General features: G+C 37.9%; 1 protein-coding gene across 2 annotated transcripts in view; it reads right to left on the bottom strand.

The window, feature by feature from the left end:
- Positions 1–18375, bottom strand: part of LOC130555957 (activin receptor type-1-like) — a 19076-nt gene extending 701 nt beyond the window's left edge. The window contains exons 1-12 of one of the 2 annotated variants that reach the window (XM_057336526.1): positions 18300–18375; positions 12491–12564; positions 11950–12210; positions 10665–10898; positions 10129–10392; positions 9187–9392; positions 6559–6658; positions 6326–6472; positions 4997–5272; positions 3044–3241; positions 1814–1944; positions 1–323 (exon numbers count right to left, since the gene is read on the bottom strand). The exon at positions 1–323 is cut by the window's left edge and continues 701 nt beyond it. In XM_057336526.1, the coding sequence (XP_057192509.1) occupies positions 189–323; positions 1814–1944; positions 3044–3241; positions 4997–5272; positions 6326–6472; positions 6559–6658; positions 9187–9392; positions 10129–10392; positions 10665–10898; positions 11950–12210; positions 12491–12557 (2019 nt within the window). In that variant the 5' untranslated portion in view covers positions 12558–12564; positions 18300–18375 and the 3' untranslated portion in view covers positions 1–188. Of the gene's footprint in view, positions 324–1813; positions 1945–3043; positions 3242–4996; positions 5273–6325; positions 6473–6558; positions 6659–9186; positions 9393–10128; positions 10393–10664; positions 10899–11949; positions 12211–12490; positions 12565–18163 lie in introns of both variants that reach the window. The other variant, XM_057336525.1, reaches the window with a different exon arrangement.
- Positions 18376–18548: the final 173 nt, after the last annotated feature.

Below are 18548 nucleotides of genomic sequence, written 5' to 3'. Positions count from 1 at the left end.
CGAAAGTTTTAAATGCCCACTATAACATCTTTGGATGCCAAAATATGCTCGACTGAAATATCAAAATAAATACACTGTGCCTCTATAAGAGCACAAAGCTTCGACGGTCCTTTTTTCCAGCTGTCTTTCCGAAGACGACGTCAGCTGAGCGGGGTTAAGGCCTTAAGGGTCTTCCTCGTGGAAGCAGTTCAAATGTCCGCTTTTAATTTTTCCAGAGAGTTATCCATTTTTGACAGAGTCTTTTTGATGCGTAATGCTGTGAGTCTTGCTGATGGGCTCTGGTACCAACATTCCTTCATAAGTTTAGAAATTGATGTGAGGGTCTGAAAGATAAAAACAAAATCTCAATCAAGTGAACTCGGTCAAGAATGAGCAAATAGTCATTTGAGCTGACTGCACTAATGATATACATACTGTGCAACAGAGAAAGTGTTTTTTCAGTAGGCCTAAGTATACCATATATAGACAGTAGATTTCGATGATAGACTGATATTTCTTAAAAAATGTTTTCAAAAATACAAATGAGAAGAAAGCACAGACAAAGTCTTAGTTTGTTTATATCAAAGAGACTTTATTCTCTTTTTATTTGATTTGGATATTTATTGCAAAATTGCAAAATTTAGTTTTGTTATTTGACATAAAATATTTTTATTTTACAAAGAAATGTGCAGCATTTGAGAAATAATAAAAGGGCACTTGTTTATTTCTAATTTGTCTTAACTCATTTTTAGGGCTGAACGATTTTGAAAAATAATCTAATTGCGATTTTTTTACCAATATTGCGACTGCGATTTAATATGCGATTTGTCTTTATTATTATTTATCGGTATTATCTATCTGTATTATTTAATAAAGAAAATCAATAAACCATGGCAACCAAAGCAATATTAGACAGATTAACCATAAACTATAGACCAGGCTTACGATGTTATTAGTTGATTGACATATTTTCGCGAAAGTTTAAGTTGGGGTACTGACGGTTCCCCGAAACCTCAACCTTTGGAACTCGATCACGAATGCATAGAGGAACGCGGTTGCAAATTTATGGATGGCAATGTTCCGTCTGAAGCTGCGTGCGTGCGCGGCTGCGCAGACTCTTTGTAGGTCCTGCGCAGTGCAATTTGAGGTTGCGCACAAAAGAATAATATCTACAAAGTATGCAAGCGTCCACTCTGGAAGCAGCAGCAATTACCTCTACACCATCTTAAGAAACAGGTAGATCATATAAGTATGTTTGTCTTTCAGACTGTAATTTCAGAATAAGCGCAAGTCTCTCTCTCCCGATGAGTTCAGAGTGCGCGTGAAGGGAGTGGCGTGCTAATAAAGTGCCTTTTCATATATTTCTGAACTTGGACGGCTGTTTAAAGCTGTTGAGTGTTATTAAAGATGTAAAGCGCTATTTTCGACAGGCAAATGACACCACACCGCGTCTGTATTATAAATTGCGATGTTAAAATCAACGAAACTCGCACCGTTCTGATGATCTGGCAGATTAATCCTTTTGGAATGAGGTACGTAGAATAAGGTCATGCAGAAAAAGGCATTAATATGTGCTTTATAAGCACTAATACGGAGCCAATTTCTTAGTAATATACATGCAAATAGGCAACTAGTTAAAAGTGAGAATTGGACCCTAATCTAAAGTGTTACCCAATATTTATTTGCACTGTGTATGATATAGCATTCTGGTCATCCCATAACCCTATATATGCATTAAAAATGTTGCATACTGTTACATGTAAGATGATATAGTCAATAATGATTGATCAATATAGCTGAATGGTTCTGGAGAAGTGTTTGAGCTAATACTTACAGGATCTGAGAACCATCTGTTTGGGATGTTGGGTCTCTGTTGGTCTATGCATATCACCTTTTTCATATCCTCAAAGCTGGGGTCGCTCGGCACCACATCATGGAATGGTGGCTTATATTCTTCTACAATACCTGCACAGTCCAAAAAAACCCTTTAGAAACATTCCCAGAAAAAGTGATGAACCATAATCATCAATATGTGAATTACACAGGTCATCAGAGGAAACGTTAGCTTCATCCAGACTGCCAGCAGCACTGTCTATATATAGAGCCTCTTACGCTGCATGGAGCAATTGGGGTCCATTTCAGATGAGACATATGGGGGGAATCAGCCAGCCCCCATTACATGACTGTAATGACCACTTGTAAGTGATGGGGCAAAGTGATACACACACAATCTCACACTAACAAAGTATGCAACTAAATACGCAAATGAACATTTTGCCCATTACTTTCAAGCTCACGCATACAGGAGGAAACTGCAAGCGATTCTTGACCCTTGCAACATATATGTCGCACATGCTACGAAAAAATCGGTCTGTGCCAAGAATAAATTTTATAGTGTAGCACGCGTGCGGCAGGTGCATTAGACAGAGCCGCTTGTTTGTGTGAAGTGCGTTTGTCGTTGTGCTTGTTCGTGTGTGAGGTTAACTAATGGCGCACCACTATTTATTTTCCTTTTTGCAATTAAAACATGTTTTCCGGCTGCATCGAGTCCGTTGATCTAGAGCGCCAATATCTTCGCAATGTGGGAAAACATGGAAGGTATCACGAAATACAACTGTGCTACAACTGTTTGTCCTGTGCTACAAAACTTTAAACCTCTGTAGCACCGGTGCTATGTGCAAAAAAAGTTGACGTACAGCCCTGATTATTGCTATGATGTTTAGAGTGTTTTAGTGCACATTGCTAGATTGCCGAGTTGTTTGCGGGGTTGAGAAAAAGAGCCCATCCGCAAGCCTCCATATATAGTTTGGGTCCCTCCTTTAAATGCATAATGAAAATTCACCAAACAAATCTGATCATTTCGACACGTACTAGTTAAATTCTCAAAAAGCCACTTAGAGGTCACGTCAGTGGCACAATCAAGTTGCACGCTTTCTGAACAAAGAACAAATTGATTATTACAATACAAGAGGTAATCGTCTGAAAGGAACAAAGGCTAGTGCCTTTTCATCGTAAAGGGTGCGAACGTGAATCAAGTGCAAAGACATAAAAAACCTGAAGGTACCATTGCTAACGGTTCTTCTAGCGATCTCCCACAGCACAAGTCCAAAGGCCCAGATATCAACTCGTTTGTAAGACTCAAAGCAATCCATCTGAATGGAGTCGTCTAGAACCTCAGGAGCCATGTAGCGCTTGGTCCCAACTTTAGGGTTGTTGCCCACGTCCAGCTCATTTGTGTCTTGAAAATGCATCACAGCCAGACCTGAAGAAGACAAACAAGTTGACGCATTTCTCAGTATTACAGGATGTACCAGAAGCTCTTAAAAACACATCTTCACACAACACGCATTAAACATCAGAGGGCTCGTTAACTGCCAGTAGCGTTTAGTTGAGTTAGTTTTGTTGTTTTTGAGCTTAAATCAAGCCACTAATGGTCTGTGCCAAACGCTTTGGAGGTGTAATGCCGAACAAACGGTCAAGTCGGCGCAATCATCATCGGTAGAGGCTTGGCATAAAGATGAATTAAGAGTGCTCCTGAGCAACTCCTCTGCTCTATCGTGCCCTCTTATGAGGATAGACAATACAATAATGCAACTACCAGTCAGCTCAGAAGTTTAAAAAACCTATTTGACAACATATCAAGAAAAGACTACACTCAAAAATGTTCTTGTTCTACGCAGAAAACATGGAAGTAAAAGGAGCATTGCCGTAATAGGTTAAAGGTCCTCTATGAAAACACTCTCATGTTCCGGTCTATAAAAGAGTTCTCAGATTAGTGTTAGACGAAAAGCTAGCTAATGGGTTTTTGGTTAAGGTTTTAGGGGACGATTTCTCCTAATAAGAGCTTAATGTTGCGGAAATGTGCCCAGGAGCTTTAGAGTGAGTCAGAATGGATTTAATAAAGAAACAAATTAATGTGTCCTTCCTCCATGAGCAAACAACATGCTTCTGTTTTCTGCTTATTTGAGTGAAAGTGGCAACATGTTCGAAAGGTAAATACTGAGGGAAAAACAAGTGACCGGGGCAACTAGCTATTAATAAAAAAAAGAACAAAATGTTTACAAATTTTGACTAGATCTATTCATTTTTCCCCTCTTAGGAGGAACCACAATACAGCATCACATAGTCAATTTATAATGGAAACGTTTAGGTCAACAAGAAATGTGAACTTTATAATGTTTAAAAAAAGAAAAATGCTTGACACTGCTGTCGTTCTGAAACCTCGTATCTCCATATTTCAAGATTTTAATTGAATTGCCGTAAATCATTTTTATTAGTCACTGTTTATGTTTGTCATTGGGTTTTGCAAATATCTAACCAATAAAAAGTGCTTGTCCACTTTGACAACACAGTTTTTAATCACTTGAAAAGTACAGCGTTTTTCCATTTTCTGAAAAACGGCAAATTTGGACATGCAAGCGTTTCGGAAGGACAGTGATGTTATGTGGTTTATTCCTATAATGTTTCTCACACATTTTACATATGTTGATTTCAGGTGACTGCATGTCTCGGAAAGTCTTTTCACAGTTCAAAAAGATCAATTCAGTTCAGAAGATTAAAATAACCAACTGTAATTTGTAAAGTAATAAGTGTTGTAACAAATAACAATCATTTTTAGGGATGACAACATAAAAATGTTTTTAACTGCGATACCAGAATATTTGTATTGAAAATGCTATGAACACTATGGTATAACTTAGGGTTGTCAAACAATTAAATCGCATCCAGAATAAAAGTTTGTGTACATAAACTTGTATTCTTTTATTTTAAACTACATAATATATGTCTGTGTACTGTGCATGTTTATTTTGTATTTATAAACACAAAAACATACATATATTTAGGAAATATTTAGATGTATTTATTTTATATTTCTACATTTGACAGCCCTAGTATAAATGTAGTTTGTTAACATTATTATTAATTAATTAATTTTGTAATATAGTTCATATTTGGCTAATGGTAATACAAGTTTCAATTTGACTGCCATATCAATCAGTCGTGTGTACAATCTTACCGAGGTCAGCAATACAACACTGCCCGTTCTTGTATACCAAGATGTTCTTGCTTTTCAGGTCTCTGTGGGCAATAGCTGGTTTTCCCTGAGTGCCAAAGATCTCCACATGCAGATGGGAAAGGCCACTGGCAATGGACAGTGCCATCCGCAGGCAAGCGGGAGAATCAAGCATGCTGATTTGCAGGTAATCATAGAGCGAGCCCATCTCATGATAGTGTGTGATCAGCCATAACTGTGTGCTGGAATTACGTGATGTCATATCTGAAGCAATGAAGCCTGAGGAAAAAAACAGTACAGTAATTTTTTGTACAGTTATGGTGTACTTGAGCAAGGGTTTTCTAACTGGGCTTAAAGAGCCATTTCACTGGCAAATCAAAATCAGCCGCGGTATAACGGAAGCTAGACATCAACATTAATAGCGCTGTCAATACTATACGGATATTTCTCTTATACAAACGCATCGATTCGTTTCAGAAGACCTTTGTTAAGACCACGGAGCCATGTCGAGCAGTTCTATGATCGACGGATGCACTTTCTGGAGCTTCAAAAAGTCAACGCCCATTCACTCCCATTCTACAGCTTGGAAGTAAAATGATATGTGGTATTATAACTTCGACTGCATTATTCTTCAAGAAGAAAACCATATTCAGTTAGGATGCCTTGAGGGCGAGTAAAACATGGGGAAACTTTGATTTGCCGGTGAAATAGCCCTTTAAAGGACCCCTAAGGGTTCCCCCAATAAGCCACTAGAGGGTTTGCTGAAAATTGGGAGAAATGTTTTTGCAGTGTAATAGAGGATAAAAGTATTGCAGTATTGTTCTGTGAAGCCGATGACAATAATGCAAAAATGCTACATTAATAAAACTGACTTGAAAGCCTTTCGTAATTAAAATGTGTCTAATGTAGTCGAACACAGATGGGACCTTTGTTTAAAGAAAACTCTGCTGGATTCTGATAGAATTTAGTCATCACGTTACTGCCACGTGATTGGCTGATTACATACTTGTGTTATTATTGCATCTGAATTAAAGTGAATGTTAAGCAACAATAAAATAGTGATTTTCTTTTAATTAAGTGACGGTCCAAATAACATACTGTCCATCTGTCCTGCCCAGTTATTAGCATACATGAGTTCAAGAACAGTTTGCATTTGTATTGTATGCTTTCTAGATGTTTCCATTACTTGCTCACTGGTTGTATGGTACTATTTTAAATTTAAACATTGAAATTTAACATTTATTCCAAAACGTAACATGAATTACAAATTTACAACAAGTTTAAATTGAAGTGGAGAATGTGTTTTTTTATTATGTATATTTGTTCATTTACCAAGAATGTTCTCATGTCGCAGCAGCACAGTGTTGTAGATTTCTGTCTCTCTAAACCAGGATTTCTCATCTCTGGATGAGAAGATTTTTACAGCCACGCTCTCCCCCTGCCACTGACCCCTCCATACCTCTCCATACCGGCCCTTACCTAAAAGACACAACAGACCACTTTAGATGAGCACTGACAAAAAACAGGAGCTACTAGCCAATAGAACACAATATTACAACACATACCCACACACTCGTTTAGGGTAATCTGTCTAGCTACTGTCCTCTGCACCAGAAACGGCAGTCCGGAGCCACTTCCAGATGTACATGAATGGTCCAACAGATCCTGGCAGACAAACACAAAACAAAATGATTTGATGCAGTGAATTTTTATTGTTCGCTAGAGCCCTTTAGTACACTCGAGTATGCACAAGAGGACAGCACTAAGCAGCCCGAAACACATCCTCAACCCTTACCACGACATCCAAAAAAAGACGGGGAATTTACAGTCTCAAACCACAAGACTTAAATAACCATATGTATGCTTTACGGAGAGTCAGATTTCAGGAGCAGGAACGCTAAACACTAGATATACTGTACAGCAAGATGTTCCTTTTGACCCGAACAAACCAATCAACACATGTAGCATGCTTTACTTGTTACTTCTCTCTCTGCACCCTCTTGGAGTTTTAATTATACTCGGGCAAACATTTGACTGCTTAATATTTGCTTTGGTTGCCAAGAACTCTGCAAACAGCTTGACAAAGATCCAAAAACGTCAAATGAAGGGTGAGCTCAGCAAACACATGCCACAATGCTCACGGATTCACTAGAACACTCAAGTGTTTCAGATGTAGCAAGGTGAATTAATTGTATGCAAAGTTATTCAAAGCAAACTGTATGCATTTTAAAATCCTTTGGTGTTACGAAACAAGAAAGCAAGACATCTTGTTATTAAACAATTATAAACAACACACTACGCAATTAGAGCTTAAAGGTGTAGTTTACCTAAAAATACTAATTCTGTCATCATTTACTCACCCTTAAGTTGTTCCAAACCTGTATAAATTTCCTTGTTCTAGTAGAGCTAGCTTTTATTATTTTCTTTACAAACATTGCGTAGACGGTTTCATGGCATATTATTATTTATATTTATTAAACACTTTTATGTGGTAATCACTCTGTATGGTTAACAACAATTGCTATTGATATGTAAGGGATAATGTACAGGCAGCCGGTTGTTATCGCAGAAATGAGCCCCGACTGTATGATCAGGACCCGACGTGAAGCGGAGGGTCTTGTATCACACTGGAGGGGCTTATTTCGCGATAACAGCCGGCTGCTTGTACATTATCCCGCTTATTACACGGCTACTTGCCACATGAGAAAAAAAATGGACATAAAATGTGAATTTGAAATATTTTATTAGCTCATTTTTACCGAATGCAGACCTGCCGCGAGGAAAAGCCGTTTAGTTTCGGTTTTAAAGTAAGAAACGACGTTCAAACGGCACGAACAGGCAAATCAGTTTAATCATTTGTAAATATGCCATATATGTTATTAAAAGACATATTTATAATTATTTTTTGTGTAATATTAAACTGCCCCTCTCAAAATGATTTGCAGCATCCGGGTTACAGGGTGTTATTAGTTTTGAGCGGTTGTTATTTGAAAATAACAACCCTTGGAATGTCGCGACTGGCCAATCAGAATCAAGCATTCAAATGAGCCGTACAATAAGATGTAATAACAGCTGATCGCAGCTAATCGTGGCCATGGAAAAAAAAGGGAAAAAATCTTATCTGAAAGAGATAAAAGATCAAATACCTTTTCTAGGGCTCTATGAAATCTGTTTTCTTTTATCCCAAATTCCATTAAATATTTGCCCACACAAAAAATACTTCAGTATACATCCATAAAAATTCATTTATCTACAACTACAATGGTGTGTGTTAGGCTGTTCGATTCTGAATTTTTTGGAGTCGATTCCAATTCCTGGTTTGAGAATGGGAAGAATCGATTCCTAGCTACTGTTTTCGAATCCTGCTCAATTCCCTGTTTTACTACAGTTTTTTATTTATTATTTAAAAAATACACATTTTTAATGCAATACAACTGTCACTTTTTACATGTATTAATTGTTTATTGTTTTTATAACAAAAACCTTAACCAAATCTGTCGATCTTGTCCTGCAATTCCAATGTATCATTAATAATCTAATTTACTAGCTGTTTCCAAAAATAAAGCCCAGGTCAAATTACAATTTTTAAAGTTATTCAGCAGTGTACACAAAAATACTTTAGGATTATAGATAGATAGATCGATATCAGTAAATTGTAATAAAAATATGTAAGAATACTGTGCATATTACTATTACTGTTAAATGCAAGTAGTGCAGACAGGTGTTGAAAAAGTTCTTTCCTTAACAGCTTTAAACAGACGTCCAAGTAAATATGTTGTGAGACTGTGCTTTATATACATGTAATTCTCTTCACGCACATACTGAGCTCATCGGTAGAGACCAGAGAGAAAGAGAAGATGGTCCGTTTACAGTCCGTCTGAAAAGCAAACGTGCTTACATGCTTTGTTAAATGTGTGGATACATGTAATTATATCTGCATTGTGTGTGCAAACAAAGCTTTTGCTTTAATGGATGCAGAATATTTTATGTCATCCATCATTTTTGTCTGAAGTCTGTACTGTTTTAGACAAGAAACTAATGTGATTTAGTTGACCAATGACATCAGCTAAGGGGCGGGGCTTGTGCTTATGAAGGGTTTGTGCTTATGACTCTCGATTCTCAATCCCTTGGAATCGACTCTCGATTCTTTTTGGAATCGATTCCCAGCCCTAGTGTGTGTTAGTTTGCCTTACCGCAAGTGTGCTCTCTCCCACATTAGACGCAATGAGACCATCGATGGTGCCATATTCTGCATCATGCGCTGTCAGACGCTCCATCTGGTGATGGTGGATATGACGGAAGATCAGGATGGCCACGGCAGACAGGAATATTAGAACAATAACTGGAGCCACAACCACAGTCACCAAAGTTGTCATACTGTACTTAGGGCCCTCCAACACTTAGAGAGAAAAACAGAGAGAGAGAGAACGTCACGAGACCGAGATCATGTAATTTCCAGCATATTGTATTATTATAATTATTTCAAAAAGAGTCACCACAGACTCATGGCAGTACCGCAAGTGACACAATGGTCAAATGATGCTCGTAGTTACATGTGTTAAATACCACACTGAAGCTTTAGCAGCTCACTTTTTAGTAGGGCTGTGCAAAAAAATCGATACATGTAACTATCGCAATTTTTTTTTTTTCGATAGTGTTTTGATAGTGATACCTCTACTATCGATCTTTTTTTTTTAATCATGTCATATACAGTATGACCCACCTTATTCCCCTGTGCTACCCACTTGAGGGGCGCGACCCAGAGTTTGAGAACCCAAACCTCTGATCTAAAGGTCCATGCATCGCTCATCATGGCCGCTCTGCAGAGGTAAGGGATGTTTTACACTTATCCTCACAGAAAACCCCCGCTGGTGCACAGCATGTTGTATTTCTAGCTCTACTTTTTACATTTTCTATTTAAAGTATTGCAATATATCGCAAACGTGTATCGTGTCGAAATACATAGCAGCATATTGTATCGTGACCCATCTATCGTGATATGTATCGTATCGGGAGGCACTTGCCAATACGCAGCCCTACTTTTTAGTTCTTTCGGTTTCAAACAAATTGACAAGCGGAAAATAATATTTAGTTTGTGATCAGTTTCACTGTAAGCAGTTGTATGTCAGTGTTACCTCGTACAGGAAGTGCCACAGTAAGGTTCATGTTGCACAGATGAGCCTGACAGCACTCCACGATCTGGTCAGGTGATGGTGGAGTTTTGCAAGTCATCCTGCCCTGCTCATACACCTTGAAACAGCCCTTCTGAGACACAGGTGTCCCATCACTTAGAGTCAGAGAGGAAAAACACTGCTGTCCCATACAGCGACCCCCTGTGACGCATGAGCGGCCCTCACACACGCACTCATACTCTGTAGGGACCATCTTCAACTCCTCGTCTGGGAAAAAGAAAAACATGTGTCTGTGTTATTTTACCATCTGGTACTAGTTATATTATTATATATTACATTATTTACAAAGCATTTAATAGCAACTTCTTTTTACCAACCTATTTTTCTTGCCACTATTGCTGAACCATTGTTTTATTGACACTAAAAGGTAAATGATGCCATTTTATCTTTGGAATGGCACGGTTTTTACATATTGAAAGATAAAAGAAGGTAAAGAACGGAAAAATGTTCTTAAAGACAGCGGCGTTCTTAAGTCTCACCTTTAGCAAGGGCCTCTACAGTGATGTTGGCATTACACAGGTGTCCCGTACAGCAGCTGATGACACTGTCAGCAGGTGCGTCGCAGGTGGTCTTATTAAAACAGCCCTTTTGAGAGTGCAGAGCGCTCTCTCTCATCCTCAGAGAGGCGAAGCACTGCTCACCCCAACACGTCCCACTTACACACCCCTCACACACACACTGGTGCACAGATGGAAGGGAGAATACAGCCATGTCTAAAGAAAAATATGATATGGATTAATCGTGCTGTTACACAGAAATATAATAACAGATGCTAGTCTGAACTTAAAGTTGCTTATTATAGCAGACGAGGTTAAGGGATGGTTCACAACAGACTGAAAATGCTGTCATTGATTACTCACCCTCGAGTCATTCCACAACCGTAAGACCTTAGTTCATGTTCGGAACACAAATGAACATTTACGAGGTCCGAGAGCTTTCTAACTCTTTACAATAGTAAAACCATGTGACTACAGTGGTTGAACCTTAATTTTATGAAGCGACGAGAGTATCCGATGCACGTCCATGAGAGCATGCGACGCCTGCATTTCCCCAATGACTCACCACTCTCCTTTTTATAACATCTTATAACTAACTAAAACCAAGCTTATTAGAAAAACGGACACTTGAACTTACAACAGCGTGGTAAGAACATTCCAGCGTGGTCATTTTGACAGAAATGTAGATTGAACCACATGGATCTACGGGGGGGTCAGAAAGCTCTTAGACCTCATCAAAACTATCTAAATTAATGTTCCAAAGATGAACGAAGGTCTTATGGTTGTGGAACGACTCAAGGATAAATGACAGAATTTTCATTCTGTGGTCAACTACGCCTTTAATATGATGTTATCAGATACTAAATTAACCATTTTACAAAAATATATTTATCATGAATTATTTTAGATTTTCCAAAACTTATCCCAGGGTTAGGTTAAGTACTAATTCTTTATTTATAATGATTTCATTCCATTTTTAATGAAACTCAACTCAAATTTTTAATGAAAACTCTCCAGGTTAATGAAAATGCCCACTTCCTATTTAACCCAATAATTAAAAGAATATATACATATTATGTAGACACACACACAATATGCATTAGCAGGCCATACATTTAGGCCAAAAACTAAGAACCGTACAATATTATTTTACTCTCAAAAAAATCTATTATCTATTATTTGTAATTTCCTACAATAACTCAATGTCACAAAGCAAAATGTTAATCATTACAATTAACTGTGACAGCAATTATAGCTTGTGAGTCACCTGTGCTTGGCATCTCCATGGAAACATTCTTATTACACAATGTTCCCTGGCAACACTGCACCGTGTCCACAGAAAGCAAAGAGAGGGAGCTTCCACAGCGTATCGTCCGTTCCTCACTACCCACAATGCACCCCTTCTCCTGAAAGGCCGTTCCGTTTCGGACAGAAAACGAAGAGAAACACTGCTGGCCAAAACAGCGCTGCGCATCACCACATGAGACCCCGTCACATACACATTCCACATCCCCAATGGTGCCTTTATCTGCACAACAAAGAGACACACATTTTTTTTTATATTTAGATACTGACATGAGACTGGCCAAAACAAAAACACATACAACCATAGATCGACATTACAAAGAATTGAATTGCTTTAATTGCTGATGTAATAACATTGAAGCCACCGTGCTTCTATATTGGTCTCCTCAAACATACTTCATGTAGTATACTTATTGTTTAGTAGTGTTTAGTTCGGCATAGCTAAAAAGAAATGATAGAAAAAATATATAAATATCTTCTGATAACCTGTACACAACTCTTACCTTTTGTATGGTCAACAGGTGAAGACAATGCCATCCCCAGCAGCAAAATCATCACACCACTCAACATTATAGACCTGATGAAAAACAGAAAGGCATCGTAATCAACTCAGAACACCAGCAAACAGTGCAACATCATTGTCTTCTATCAGAAAGTACATTATTTTACCACCATTACGAAATATTCATCTTAAACACATCATACACATCTCCTCAAACCACACAAACCTTTGTATTCTTCCTGCTCAGACCATTTCCATTAAGCACATACTAATAATAAACAGATAAAATGTCTTTGAAAATGACTATGATAGTAACCTATGCTGGTAATAGCTCCATTGAGATCCACCACAGTCCCAACAAAAAAAACATTGACCTCATTCTAGTCTGATGGTTACAACTCAACAGCACTTTTATTTACACTGAACACAAGCGGCTGGACGATCAATCCACAACGTTCAACGGGATGAAACTGTAGCAGTGGGGTAAACTCGAGTCGGGTGTGTAATTTTTTGGAGGATCTATCGACAGAAATGCATCTACTGTATGATGTGTGTAGTCATTACAACAAAATGCCAAGAGCATCCCATCAAATCATTGTTTCTGTTCCTACAGAATGCAAAGAGAAAGCTCTACCTCCTCACACAAAGGGATGCTCTGGATGTAGACATGCAAGTAGACCTGTCATATTCAAGTCAGTGACACGTGACCTATTATTTCAACACTATTTAATGGTATGCCTCCTCTCCCGATAGGCGGCTTTTTTCCCTAGTGACATCCCTAGTGTCCATGCACAGTGTCCTATGCACATTCAGAAACAAATCAACCTATTTTCTCACGCAGACGCATGCAATGATATGAATTTGCTCATAATTGCCAGAGTACACATCTGAGGCGGCGACACGTTGTATATTGGTCCATATGTTAATTATTAAATAAATACATAGTTCTATATACGATTATATTATCAATCACACAGATTCATTTTAACACTAGGCTTTTATTTAAACTTAGAAACCTTTATATTCAGGCGAGGAAGCTGGCGTTTTGCATAGCATTTACACGCACTCATGCGTTAATGTTAACGAGTAATCGATTAATTGATCGTTAATTTAAATGACGATCGATTATGGAAATTTGTATTTGAAATTTCTAATTATTTTTACCCCAAGTTTATCGCGGATTGTAGTGTTAACTGACGTTTTTTATTCTAATTTAAGAAAAAAGTTAGGAATATTTTGCATTCCCAGAAAACAACTTTGATTTGTCTTAGGGAAAAAATAAGAAGAATCGAAATTCTCTAAACAAAAGCTGTCGTCATCTTTAACGTAGGATAGCCTCACAGTTGTCTTAAAGATCAGATGTTTAAGGTAAGATGTTTTGTTCACGTATTTGGTTGTTTTACGCCTGAATCGTAATTTTGACTTGCCATTGATGAATTTTTATATTGCTATACTAATTATAATGTATTTTTGCCTTACTAGCTTTCATTATTAAAAAACAGAGTGCGACTCGAAACCAAGAGGGTCACAAATATTATGACAAGGTAACACACAAAAAAGATATAATAAATATAATAATATTATATGCTAGCTAACATTTTAGCAAACGTTAATGCAGTTTAACACATCACACGCTAACATATACACAAGAATGCGAGACGCTTGTTACACAAATAAAGTACACTGGATAGATACGGTTACCTCACAAGCAGGTGAGTCTAATCATCGACAAAGCTTCTTAAGAAAAATATGAATATGTTTTTAAGAGAATATTTAAGAACTTCATTCTTACGAACTTCCTATAATTTATCTTAAGAACAGTTTCGAGAATCCGCCCCCAGTTCTGTAGTGTTCAGAGAACCTCTCAAACCTTTAAAACCGTCACGCACAACACAGTTAAAACATCTCCTCTTCTCAAACTTCCCTGCTTATAAAGTGACAGAGAGATAGTCAGTTAACATGCAAGCCAAAGAGAGAGACAGACAGACAGACGTACTCATGTCTTGTGCTCAGACGTGCCCGTGTGTGTGTTCTCTAGTACCCTGTCTGCCCTTAATGATGGCTCTGAAACCTGATTGCCCCCAGAGATCTGCCAAACAGCTTTTTCTCTCTCTCCTAACCCCACTCTGCTCTCCTTTCTACTATCCTCCTCTCGTGTTGTTATTCGCCACCAGCTGTTCCTGACAGCTAAATTACAATGCATGGAAAAATGATTGCTTCTCCCTCCTTTCTACTTTCAGATATTCAGACCTGTGTGGACAAATTACACATTTTACCCTGCTGTGAAAGACCAGCTGCGGACGTCTGAGCAGAGACAAGGCGCACAGAAAAAAATCTAGACGTGGACACCATGAACTGTGGATGAATGCTTGCTGACTTCAAAAAAAGGAATAGTTCACCCAACCAATATACAGTATATAACATTTTAAACACACAACACTTTTCTCTGTGTAGAATCTCTCTGTAAACTCTTTCTATACTACGAAAGCATACAGTGAGCAGAGGTTGCATTAGCTAATGTAACATTTAATGTATTTCAACAAAACAAAGCTGTTTTTACACATGCTCACATTTACATAAGTGATCATGTACAAAATAAGTATACTTCGGGCTTAAGAAAGCTAGCAAGAGTTGATCTGTGATCTATCTCCATTTCACCCTTCATGACAAAACTGAACCTTGGCTTTACTGACTGCTGAAATTAAAGAAATAGTTTGTCCAAAATGAACATTTTGCTCAATTTCCAGTTGTTACAAACCTGTATACATTTCTTTGTTGTGTTGAACACAACTGATATTTTAATGAAACTTAAAGCAAGTCTTTTGTCCTACAATGGGAGTCAATGGTGACCCAAAATGGCATAAGGCTATAATACACTACAAGACTTTTGCTCAGATTTTGCCCAGATTTTCAGTCTGGACTTGTTGCAGAAAGTCTGTGCCAGTCTGCAGATTTGATCAGCTAGTGTGTTTCTATCTGAAACTTTCAAAAAGTCTGCAACTGTATAATGTCTAGTTTTAAAAAAATCTGTTCAGATTTTAAAAGTCTTGTAGTGTATTCCAGCCATTAGTTATGACTGCAGTTTCCCACAGCAACTCAAACACATCCAGCAACAACCACAATCCTAACTGGAATACATGTAAACAGAGTCTAGAAGATAATATAGATTTGCTTTAATATGGCAATCATCATGAGAAAATAGCTAAGATGGCAAGTCAAAGATGGGCACGATAAAACGTTTTGTCCCTGAAAGCCAGCAGACCAGCAAAGCAGCCAAAGCAAAAACTAAAAGTGGTAAAAAATGCAAAAACATTATATTGTTCAGGCCTACAACACATACACAACTTGCATAAAATGACACAAGAAAGACACATTGTGCATGCATATGTACATGCTTAAAATTGACATGTTAACACAGCTTTTCACATTCTCAACAACACAAAACTATTTTGCGCCTTCTGTAATAAGCAACTGCTTAATGTACTTTCATTTTACCTCTGCTGTGGGCTAGTATTACTGATCTCCAGTGGACAGCAATAATCCCAACATGTTGATTCCAAACACTCCCATCAATTCACACCACACAACTCTAACAAAGAGCCCCATTCCACTCACCATACCTGTCTGGACACATCCCCCACACACATATGCATTTTTATATAGCACAACCACCGATTCAAAGCAGCTTTACAAAAGAAAAATGTTTAATGGGTCTAAATCAGTGCAATGTTTTAGATTATTTATTACATTATTAAGAAATTACATTTAAAGATTCTAGAAAATGATGTCCTAATAGGGTCTGGGAAAACAAAAGGCTCGTTCGACCCCACCTGGCGCCACACAGACCGACTGCAGAATCTCATATAAAGAAAAGCTTAACATAGAAGCAAAGATGTGGCACTTAGAAATAAAGGAAATAAATGCACTTGATCCGTACGAGCATGTGGAGTGCTCTGGTATCTTAATGGGCTAATGCACAATACATGGCATTTTCACTGTCACGCAAGATAAATAATTAATATAATCAGTATCGTCATCATTTAAAATGCAATAAATGTACTAACTATTACAAAAAAAGCCAAATCTCCATATTGTCCTATGGAGTGACTGTCTCAAACATGGTTCAATAAATTACAACTTTCCACCTCTGACAAAATGTTCCTAATAAATTTACTAAAGCTTCTACATAAGTAAATTGTAATGTTTTTTTCCATCCCTATATTTCTAAACGCACAGGAACATGATACATTTTGTCAGTGAAAACCAAGTCCTCTGGTGTGACACCATTTCCTTATTTTAAATTGAGTTATTTCACAGACAACGTTATTTAGCTGAAGAAATGCTTAACCATTTACTGCATTTTAAATGATGACAATAATAATAATATTTATTTTATCTTCTGTGATAGTGAAATGCATGTAACCACATATCTTCCCAGACGTGTTTTCCCACCTTGTGCTGTCAACGCTTTCACATTTAAACAAGTTAGAAATAAATCTCTTGAGGGCCACCTTGTTGTTTACCTATTGCCTTGTTGATACTTGTAGGTTACCTGCCACTTGACCTCTTATGGTGGTTATGTCTGTTAAATACACAGCATGTGTTCACCATTTTTATGTAATTTTAGCTGTATGATACAAAATGTAACATCTACTTCTAATTCTACGCAGTGTCCATCGCAGCTTCCTTGCCGTAACATGCAGCGTGACGTCACAGTCCCATTCTCTACATATTTGTCCGTAAGCAGCCAGTAAGTAAACTAACGGCGACTGAGGCAAAGAACAAAAAACTCGAGTGTTTAGTAAAAATGTTGGGCAAACCAAGCGTTAGTTGGGCCAGCTTCTATCTATCTACTATGGCTACACAACATATGACGTGTTAGTCATATTAAATTGTTTACCAACGTTTTAAAAGCTGTAAAGACGTGACTATAAGGTTAAACAGCTGAATTTAAATTAATACTAATGCGAAAATACTGTGTAAATACACTAGAATTGTATTACATTTGACAACAATAGATGATAAATCTGACTTCTACATTAATACTTATATAATAAAATGAACGTGGAAATGTTTTATATAGATTAAATACACTGGACTGTACACGTTGATCACTGTGTATTAATTTGTTTACTTAACAGTTTTACCGTAGCATTGTTTCGCTGAGAAAGTAATGGGCATAGCGTGATCAGTCTGGCTGTTTTAATGTGCTGTCTGTCTGTGCTTTGTCTACTCTTTGTTATGCTGAGAGCTCAGAGAGAATCCCATGGCTCCAGGAGAGGTGCGAGTCAAACCTTTAACTCTCTTCTGCATCACAAAGACACCGTCAAACAAAGTGTCTACTGGCCGCAATTTTGCGCCAACGAGTCACCAACCCGACAGCAGCATTCAACCCCCACAAAAGAAACCATCCTGACCTAACCTGTTCTTTTTTAACAAAGCTCCAACAATTAAACATTTGGTAACGCAGTTTTTTGTTCCGATTTGACGGCTTGACTCTGTTGGACGCGTCTTCTAGTGTACATTTCAAACATTAAAATACGCATATGAAAGTGCGAGGAGGACATTTACAGTCGCGTAAAAACCGCGGAAAGTAAGTTCAGATTTAAACAAACGCCTTAACTTTGAACAAAAGCCTACATACGATATTTTAAATGCAACGCCGAGGTCTTACCTTCACAACGTGCTCCGAACAGCTGGAAGATATAACGCATACGTCTCTGACCTCGCTGCTGTCCAGTTCCGATCAGCACGCATTCTCTTTTCACATCTATAAACTAACGTACATCAACTTCTCGCGTATTGCTTACCATTGAACCAGACTCGCAATGGCTCCTTCCTGTTTTCCTGAATTTGCGGGCGTCGCGTGTTTGGGACCGGCCTGTAGTAGGAGGAGCGCTTAATTTCTCTCTCCCAAACTCACACATTGTCGCATCATTTCCTCTGTGCACGTTCCCACAGCATAGCGACTTCGAAACCACAGCGTTGCTATTATAATCTTTAAGTGCAAAACAATAAGCGTACCGGGGTTACATTTCAAAACAATGACGAAATGTCTC

This window comes from Triplophysa rosa, linkage group LG6, assembly GCF_024868665.1.
Source record: "Triplophysa rosa linkage group LG6, Trosa_1v2, whole genome shotgun sequence".
Taxonomy (NCBI): Eukaryota; Metazoa; Chordata; class Actinopteri; order Cypriniformes; family Nemacheilidae; genus Triplophysa; species Triplophysa rosa.
Note: the sequence above shows the minus strand (reverse complement) of the source record. Positions and strands in the feature narration are given on the sequence as shown.